Source organism: Condylura cristata, unplaced genomic scaffold (assembly GCF_000260355.1).
Source record: "Condylura cristata isolate star-nosed mole 26May11 unplaced genomic scaffold, ConCri1.0 scaffold00001, whole genome shotgun sequence".
Taxonomy (NCBI): Eukaryota; Metazoa; Chordata; class Mammalia; order Eulipotyphla; family Talpidae; genus Condylura; species Condylura cristata.
The window spans coordinates 68026720-68036370 of NW_004567102.1; the positions used below are offsets into that span (position 1 = coordinate 68026720).

Here is a 9651-nt window from a genome sequence, read left to right on the forward strand (position 1 = left end):
TGTTGAATATATAGATCATTTTCCAAGCAAGATAAAACACTGAAACAGTTATTGAACATGTATGCATCTACCTTTGACTTTTTTTTTTTTAAAGATGTATTTATGTATGCATACAAAACTGGACACAGGCCAGAGGTGCAGGGGGTGGTGAGAGGATTCACCAGAGTTGGGAGCAAAACAGATTTACTGAAGTACACATCTGAGGGAGCAGCTGGCAAGACAGGAGAGGTCTGCTGTGCCATGTGGGTCACCTACCTGGCTAGGGGTCTAACTAACTCATGCCACAGTGGCTAGTGATAGCTTGATAGTGCTGAGACTTTAACCCCTATGCCACCAGAGAGGCCCAAAAGTTGCTTTAAAGTCTTACCTGATTGTAAGTATTTTGAGCATCTTGAAGTCAGTTTCCAGCAATTGTCTCTTTTGAGTAGTGTTTTCTCTCTTCTTGGTTTATGTAATATTTTTGGATCATATCAAAGATATAAATGATAGAATTCAGAGGCTCTTGATTCTATTGTTTTTCAATAAGTAACAATTAAAAATTTTTTGAGCAGATTATTCTGTCTTGACTCAATTTGTAATTTGTTTCCTCAGTGAGAGGAAGCAGCTGAAATCTGCTCTTGTGCATTCTGTTCATAAAATTTGTGCATATTGTTTAGCCTTAGTGTGTTGCTTGGAGCCTGCCCCATACAGAGAATAGGCAGAGTTTATACCCAGAATGTCAGTCTCTCCTCTTTGACTCTCTTCTGGGATTTGTTCTCTTTCTCTCTCCATCTTTATAACAGCTGTGCTTGCTCTAAACCTTTACCCCTGGTTTTCAGGGCAGTAAAAATGATGACCTTTGCTTATCAGTCGCCTCCTGCTGCACTCCGAGAGTGTATTTTACTCACTCTGCCTTTTCTGCTCCCAAAAAGCCTTAAAAGTAGGGATTCAGTCATGCTGCTCCTTTTTTCAAGTGTTGATCACCACCCTAGACTCCAGCTGTCTGCTTTTGGTAGTTCTCCAGTGGTTTTAGAGAATTGTTTAAAATTTTTTACTTATAATTTTTACCTACATGAAGATTGGTTTTGGGGAGTCTCCAAGACATTAGTATTTGATTAAAAGCAATAATCTGTAATAGATTGGGTGAAAAATCCTCAGATAATCAGAGATATGGGAGGCACAATCTTTCGAGACTTTGCATTAGTTTTCATAAGCAAGATCCCTGGAACTATCCTATTACTACCTCCCTGGTGGAGCAACAGGTTAAAGTGCAGCATTATGTAGCTATCTCAGCCACTGCAGCGTGAGTTCTCCATCCAGGGAGCTGACTCACATGGCATGGCAAACTTCTACTGGTATGTCCGTTGCTCCCCTCACTCTGCCTTTTCTGCTCCCCACTCTGTCTCTGGTGAGTCCTCACTCCCTGCACTTCTGGCCTGTACCCCAGTTCTGTATGCATAATTAAATAAATCTTAAAAAAAAAAAGAGTACAGGAGATTTGCGCTTTTTTTTTCACTATTTATTTGTCTATTTATATATATAGAACTGGGAGCAGACCAGTAGTGCAGGGACAGTGAGTGGATTCACAAGAGACAGAGTGGGGAGCAGAAAGGCAGAATGACGAAATACACTGCTGAGGGGAGCAGCGAGTGGGTCAGGAGAGGTCTGCTGCGCCATGTGGGTCACCTCTGGGGCCAGGAATTGAACTCTCACTGAAGTGGCTGCGGCCAGCTTGGCAGTGCTGCATCCTATACTGTTGCACCACCAGGAAAGGCCCGATTTGCTGTGTTTTTTAAAAATCTTTTAATCACCAGTCTCCCTGGTTATAAGTGGTTAAAAGTGGTTATATGTAACTAAGACTTTCACTTACTTGTTTTTTTAAGTAGATCTACTTCTGAGGAGAGGAGAAGTCCTGGCTTCATTCCAATGATTCCCTAATATAATCTGCAGTTATCAAACACATCTTACAGCAGTAAGACTCATTTTTCAATCAGACAATAGCAGAGCTGATCTTGAAGAAGCATCACTGGGGTGAAGAGTTCTACACTCTTGGGTACTCCTTGTACTCTGTCATTGAATAAACTTAAGATTATTTTAGTGTTTGCTTTCTTAGCCACTCCTCTATTTCATGTATAAATAATCCGTTTTGCTGGTTTATAATTCCCTATTCATAAACTCTACATATTAACTCTGCCTTCCTCTGTATGTTTAGTTCCCACAACATTGTAAATCAGCCCTGTAGCAAGCAGTCACAACACTCAAACAGCCACGGGGAGAATCTGATAGCAATAAAAGCAAGTGCTGAGAAAAAAATTCTTCTGAAAACTTTGAAAATTACACAAAACCCTTAAAATATATAAGCTATTTACATAGGCTTTATACTTGGCTATATGATAATCTAGTCCCCTTCTTTTTTTTCCCTAATAAAATGAGCTTTCCAATGAAATGCTTTATATATCAACTTTAAAAGCTACTACTTCTAGGCCCTCCTTGGTGGCGCAGCAGGTTAAAGCGCAGCACTGAGAAGCTGGCTGCAGCCGCTTCAGTGCAAGCTCCATCTCTGGCCAGGGAGTGACCCACATAGTGCAGCAGACCTCTCTTGTCTCTCCTGCTGCTCCCCTCAGCAGTGTGCTTCATCAATCTGCCTGTTCTGCTCCCCACGCTGGCTATGGTAAATACTCTCACTGCCCCTGTATCTCTGGCCTATACCCCAGTTCTGTATGCATTTTTTTTTTTAAAGCTTCTACTTCTAACATTTATTAGTCTATTGTACTTTTTCATTTTTTCCACTTTTCATCCACTTTTTCTTTTTTTAGTCTCTTCCCTCATACCAACCCTTTTTTATTTAATTTTTCCTTTCATATAATACAATTCTTTTTTCACCCAAACCTTTCTTCCACTATGATTTTCTCAACATGGCTTTCTCCTAGGTTTGACATCTACACAGAAGCTTCTTTAGGTTGACTTCATTCTGAGTCCATTCAGAACACATAAATGACTCCAAGACACAAGTCACTGCATATGTGCTGGGCGATCTAGGACAGGGAAAAGGAGATATTTAAGATCATTTCCATATTAAGTTCTTTATCAGGTAAATAATTCAGACACAGTGGTAAACATTTCAAATACCATTTTATTTAATCTTCAGAGCAATATGTTAGTCTTATCACTATTTTACTGGCTACAAAATGTAAGTAATTTGCAAAAGGTCACAAAATGAGCTAGTAATCAGCTCAGCTCAGTGGGGCTTCCACTATTCTGAGATATAAATTCTTCTCTGTGCCTGGCCTAGGTTTCTTCCTAATTCTTATTCTAAGTAAGATTTTTGCAATTTATAGTACAACTGCTATGGAAAACTGTTTGGAGGTTTCTCAAACTGCTAAACATGGAGCTTTCATATGACCCAGCAATCTCACTCCTAGGTATCTACCCAAAGACACAAAAACACTAATTCAAAAAGATACCTGCTCCCCCATGTTTATTAGAAAGACACAGAAACAACCCAAATGCCCGAAAGTAGATGACTAGATTAAAAGGATGTGGTACATATACACAATGGACTATCACTCAGCAACCAAAAACATAAACACATGCCTTTTGCAGCAACATGGATGGAACTGGAAAGGATCATGCTTAGTGAAATAAGCCAGAAAGAAAAGGAAAAATACCGGATGGTTTCTCTCATAGCAGGAGTATAAAGGACCAGGTGAGAAAATAATAATAACAATGAACAACTATATACCAGAGTCATTTTATGGGGGTGGAGTGGGGAATGGGATCAAAAACAGTAGGGGGACAGAGTGCATTGGACTATAGTGATGGCACATGGGTGATGTGATGATGGGAAGCCCACGGAAATCCAACTGAGATGGAAAAAAGGCACAAAATGATGTAAAATAAACCATTATATTACTAAAAAATTTAAAAAGAAAGATTTTTGCAGTTCAAGTCAAAGAACTTTCCTTTCAGCTTCTTTGACACTGGTAATGGGTTGAATTGTGTTTCTCCCCAAATACATATGTTGGAATTTTAATTGCTGGCATCTCTCATCACAAACTTGATTTGGAAATAGGATTGTTATAAATGTAATTAGCTAAAATGAGGTCATACTGGAGTATGGTAGGTTCTTCATCCAATACAGCTGGTATCCTTATGAAAAAGAAAAATTCGGATTCATAGACAGTCAGACAGACACACAGGGTGACATCATGGGGAGACAGAGTTGTTGCTGCCACAAGTCAAGGAACATCAAGCACGCTGCTAAATTTCCAGAGGTTGGGAGAAAGAAGGGAGCAGATTCTTCTTCAGGGCTTAGGACCAATTAACACTGCAAACCACTTCATGTGAGACTACCTGCCTTCTGATAACAATGCTTTGGGATTTTTTTTCCCCATCCCTTTGTGATACATTGTATGATAGTTCTACAAACTAAAACAACACCTTCAACTAGCTAGATGATTCAGAAATTCAAATTTCTCTGTTTAATACTGCTGTATTCTCCTTCTTGGTCTATGCAGTTGTTTAATACAGTGAGATAGAAACAGTCATATCATTGCCAGAGGAGATACTCAAAAAGTTACCTTTGATTCTCAGTGATCTTATTTCCACATTTGGACTATTATCCAAGTGGTAGAAGGGTGAGAAGCATAAGTTTTAGATTCCACTGGGTTTAAGTACCAGGTTCCACATTTACTAGCTGTGTGATTTTTTAAAAAGATTTATTTATTCATGCATACAGAACTGGGGTACAGGCCAGAGGTGCTCCCACTAGCTGTGTGATTTTGAGCAACTTTCTAAGTCTTAGGTTCCTCTTTTGTTAAATGAGGCTAATGACTCTACCAGATAGGGTCTCGATCATCAAAGAAGAAAATCTGATAATTTCACATACTGACATATAGAAGATGCTAAATGAAATTGCCTATTACTATAATTATTGTTTCTAAAATAAACATCAGAATTTGTTCCTCATATGTAGCTCAGATGCATATTTATATGTTCGAATTATAATTTGCGGGTATGTATAGACTTTAACTTCTTTTTGCTTTGTTTTCCACCTTTGGCAAAATCTGAAGTTTATGTGTGTGGACTAGGAGAATGTACATTAATGAATGTGTCCTTGAAGCAACAATGTGTCCTTTAACTTTCTAGCATTACTTGTTATAATAGGGACTTCAGAAAAAAAAGTATAATTTAAAGGAGGGAGATTTGGAAATGACAGGACAAGCACTCAGCAACCTGGAATGTTAAGGCTCATGATATTTGAATTTACAGAAAAGATGATGAGCTATCAGAAAGGAGAAACCAAGTCAGAGATGATTGGTGCTACACTAGAAACAAGAGCATAGGCTAAAATCTAGTTAGTCATGTTTCCTCTGTATAAAATCTATAATTTGGCAATAGTCAATTTCTCCAATCTTTACCAAATTCCTTGCCTCATCCTTAAAATTTGTTTTTTTTGGGGGGGGGGTTGGGGATGGAGGGAGAAAGGGGGCTAGAAACTCATTTGCTTAGTATAGTAACTGAAAAGAAATTTGCTCAAACACTATATTTACCACGTGTTAAGGTAACTTCCAAAAAAGACTAGGAGGCAGCCGTTGCCCCTGACCTTACTCTTTCCTGCATTTACATTACCTTCTTTCCTCCTATCTTCTAAGTTTGAAATTTTTTTTAAAAGCCCGATTTAAAAACTGACACAAGCCTCTTACCGCCCCACGTTATTCTCACTCTAGTTCTCTTACCACTTTTATACCTTCCCCGTGGCTTTTACGTTTTAAAATCTTGACTCAAAGATTAATCCTACCACAAACATGAGAACATCCGATATGTCAGCTTCATAAACTGTAGTTTTTTAAATAAATTGAAAGCTCAAAGTTAAATGAACAGCTAATTAGGTGTACAACTCTTTTAGATAACTTATGCATAGATGGAAGCAGTTTTAGTATTTTAAACTGAAAATTTGGAAGCATCTGAAAAGCTAAAATGAACTATACCAATTTCTTAAAATACTCTGTTCTGGTCCATTTCACTTTGCGTTCTAGCCTGTTGCCAATTTTTGTTTTGTTCACAGCACCGGAATCTGACATTATCCGTCCCTACTCGCTGTTCTGTCTCCACAGTGCTCACTTTCATTAAGGGTGAAATAATTGCTGAATGGCTTGGCGACTTGTCAGGAGAGGAAGTTAAAACAAAAGGAAAATGAACGTACTGACTATTTTCGTCTGTATCTCAAATATTTGGGACGGGGGGGAGGGGAATGGAAAAATGGTCACGAAAGGCAAATATCAAATTTTGCTTCCCGGGAGCCAGGTATAGAGGTCCACTAACTCCGCTTGGATGGACAGAGAACACCGGATTTCGCAAGGGCTGCGTTTTCATCTCTATCACCCCAGATCCGTCGCCGTCAGGTACACTGCATTTGTTTCAATTCATTAAAAACCGACTGCATTTAGGAATCGTAACCAACCCCCTGCCTGGAGGGTCCACTTACCCAACACATTGCTGGGACAGTGGAATTTGCGAAGTGCCCCCGGGGTGAAAACGTGTTGACATATTGCCACGAGGTTCACCCACGGAATGATACATTGACAGATATTTATAGAGACCTCGAGAAGGGTGAGAAGGAACGGCCAGGAAGGGTTACTTAGCGTGGTCCACAAGAAACCACAATATTGTTTGCCAAGGGTTAAAACGGGCGCTCAGAGGCAGCCATGGTGGTTCCCGCGGCCCTCGGAAACACGCGGACTTTCGCGCCGGCCCTTGCCGCGCTCCGTAGAAGGGTCCTCTGGGCCTCCGCAGGCCACGGCCCCGGCCAGGAGGCCCGGTGCGAGGCTGTCCGCGCTGCTGCCTGCTGCGCGTTCGAAACGCCCGCCGCCGCGTCAGATGTCTCGCAGCACCCAAGTCTCAAGACTACTTCAATCCGGAAGTAGAAATCCTCGAGCCCGGCACTACCAGAGCCACCTCTTTTCCTAGGACGGCCGCACATGCGCACAGCGGTCCTGGCAAGCCCTTAAATACCATCATGCGGGCGCGTGCGGCCTCTTTCCCTGCCGCCGCCGAGTCGCGCGGAGGCGGAGGCTCGGGGTGAGTTCAATCGGGCAGGATCGTGGTATCTGCTCTTGCTATTGTGTGTTCTGGTTGGGCTTGTCAGTGTGTGGATTTAGTTCGAACCTTTTGATTAATCGGAAGCTTTGTGTTTTGGATTACAGTGCATTCAAGATTCGGCTCCACCCGTAACCCACCGCCATGGCCGAGGAAGGGTGAGCAGCACAGGGCCGGGGCTGTGCGGGTAACGCGTGGGCCGCGAGCCTGTGGCGCGCGCTCTGGGTCAGCCAGGGCCTTGATGCCCTCCCACCCCCGACATCTTAAAAATGAACGTCAGGTCCGAGGCCCGAGCTTAAAAGGGCTCGCGAGGGATTTACTGATGTTTTTTTTCTTGCTGGTTTTAGCATTGCTGCTGGAGGTGTAATGGACGTTAATACTGCTTTGCAAGAGGTGCTGAAGACCGCCCTCATTCACGATGGCCTAGCACGTGGAATTCGTGAAGCCGCCAAAGCCTTAGACAAGTACGTGTGTCAGTCTCAATACTGTGGGTTGTTGCAGCCGGAACAAAGCCGCAACCAAGGGAAGAAAGCGTGAAGTTCATGGTGTTAGTCCAAAAGTTCTGAATGGCAGCCGTTCTACAGGAAGCCTAGGAAAAGGTATCAGAACTCAGACCTGTGGAACCCACACAGTTTGCTTTGGTGTGGAGTGGGGATAAGCACTCGATTCTAACCCATGTGAAAGCCGCAGTGTTTGAATGATGACTTTGTATTGTCGGATACCCCTTCACTCCTTTTATGAGTGAAATCGTGCGGTCTGACAAACCTGTGGTTGTGGGCCTAATGCCTCACCTAGGACAAACAACCTTTGATTTAGTGTTTGTGAATTGAAGCTGGGTCACTCCAGGAGTTTTAATGTATAAGCTGGGGTTTTAGACTATTTGTGGGTAGTTGTAAATAATCTCCAGACTGGGAATGGTACTGGTTACATTGGCAAAACCACGTGAGTTGAGCTGTATGTAAGCACGTAAGGGGTTTCTAAGCCACACAAGTGAAAGTCGGCTCTAGCATGGTGTAGACTGGCTAGGTGAATGTAGTGAGAACTGTACTACTTGGCGGTTCATCAAGTCATAGATGAAACCCTGTACTACCATACCTTACCATTAATGTTACTGCACAGTGTGAATTAAACATCTAATAGCTCGAATTAGTGTAAGGTGTACCTCACAATAAGTATTTTTATGTGTTGAAGACTTGATGGCTCTGTAAAAGAATAGATGAATTTATGTGTCTTAAGTTAGGTTGTCAAATAGTTGCTTTTGCATGCTGCAGTTGCTTGCATACTTCAGTGTGGTCCTTGGTTTTGCCATTGTAGCCAGAGCAAAGATAAGCTCCCTTGGTGAATGAAGTGGGCGTAGCTCTCAATTGTAAGTTGTGTTGGGTTTTGCTTTTCAGGCGCCAAGCCCATCTTTGTGTGCTTGCATCCAACTGTGATGAGCCCATGTATGTCAAGTTGGTGGAGGCTCTCTGTGCGGAACACCAAATCAACTTGATTAAGGTATGTTTCTCACCTAACTTGATTTATGTGAATTTGAGCTAATTTAGCTAGTTAAATATTGGCCCAGTTAATTCTCACCTTGGTATAGAACAAAAAAAAAAGGCAGTGTGCAGAGTGCTTACATTATCTTGGTGCTGTGCATGATGACAACTGGCTCCCTCTACTGAATCGCTGTGAGGAAACTGCCAGTGTCACCCTATCTGACTACAGCTACCTTTGAGCATCAGTTTGTTTTTGCTGCTCATGTAACTACATCTACTAATTTAGAAATTTTTGTTTGCTTTATTCCTCCACAATAGGTTGATGACAACAAAAAACTTGGTGAATGGGTGGGCCTCTGTAAAATTGACAGAGAGGGGAAGCCCCGTAAAGTGGTTGGCTGCAGTTGTGTGGTAGTTAAGGTAAGTTAGTTTATCTCTGGGTTGAGTTATTTTGGGTAATCATGTATGTAAACCTGTATTGAGTCTTGTTAAATAAGAAAATGAGCCATAACTATGCCAGTTGGTTACTCTGCTTACCTGGGTGTGTTTGCAGAATTGTAGAAAAAGCTGGCAATAGCACAGCCATGTTACGAGCCTTAAAGACACTGAAGTCATTAAGGTCCCTGAAAGTGGCTACAAGAAATTTTAATGATGAGAATGCCTTCTAAGACATGCTGTAGTGCTTTAAGATCTTTGCTAGCAATTTAGAGTTTATAAATGTAACTAAGTCTAGCATATGTGTTTTATTTTCAGGACTATGGCAAAGAATCTCAGGCCAAGGATGTCATTGAGGAATACTTCAAATGTAAAAAATGAGCAAATAAAGTATTTGGCTAAATCATCTCGGCTTTTAATTTGGGGCAGTAAAATAGTGATTGCAGTGAAAAGTAATTGCTAAAATAACCTTGTACTTGAACAGTGAGTGGATTAAGGCAGAAACATTGCAGGGGAAAATATGGAAATGGGGGGATAGGGTTGGGTTTAGGTTGTGTACTACATGGGGGGATAGGGTTGGGTTTAGGTTGTGTACTACATGGCAATTTGACCACCACTGTTAATGGACAGAACTTTGGAAAGGTCATTGTGTCTTTAACAG

The 9651-nt window shown here is 41.6% G+C and overlaps 2 protein-coding genes across 2 annotated transcripts in view; one reads left to right on the forward strand and one right to left on the reverse strand.

Annotated features, from left to right (window-relative positions):
- The window catches only part of SLC18B1 (solute carrier family 18, subfamily B, member 1), a 36867-nt gene extending 30339 nt beyond the window's left edge, over positions 1 to 6528 (reverse strand). The window contains exons 1-2 of the mRNA XM_012734791.1: positions 6467 to 6528; positions 4037 to 4128 (exon numbers count right to left, since the gene is read on the reverse strand). Of these exons, the coding sequence (XP_012590245.1) occupies positions 4037 to 4128; positions 6467 to 6528 (154 nt within the window). The remainder of the gene's footprint in view (positions 1 to 4036; positions 4129 to 6466) is intronic.
- A 450-nt stretch (positions 6529 to 6978) lies between these two features.
- RPS12 (ribosomal protein S12) lies at positions 6979 to 9396 on the forward strand. Its single transcript, XM_004673861.2, has 6 exons — positions 6979 to 7059; positions 7185 to 7235; positions 7425 to 7541; positions 8472 to 8574; positions 8874 to 8975; positions 9309 to 9396. The coding sequence occupies exons 2-6, from the start codon at positions 7222 to 7224 to the stop codon at positions 9369 to 9371; spliced, it is 399 nt and encodes a 132-aa protein (XP_004673918.1). The 5' UTR covers positions 6979 to 7059; positions 7185 to 7221; the 3' UTR covers positions 9372 to 9396.
- Positions 9397 to 9651: the final 255 nt, after the last annotated feature.

Excerpts from the sequence above, each read along its gene's own strand:
- RPS12 (XM_004673861.2), top strand. Across the intron at positions 7,542-8,471 it reads GCCGCCAAAGCCTTAGACAA|GCGCCAAGCCCATCTTTGTG; the intron begins GTACGTGTGTCA and ends TTTGCTTTTCAG. Across the intron at positions 8,976-9,308 it reads GCAGTTGTGTGGTAGTTAAG|GACTATGGCAAAGAATCTCA; the intron begins GTAAGTTAGTTT and ends TTTTATTTTCAG.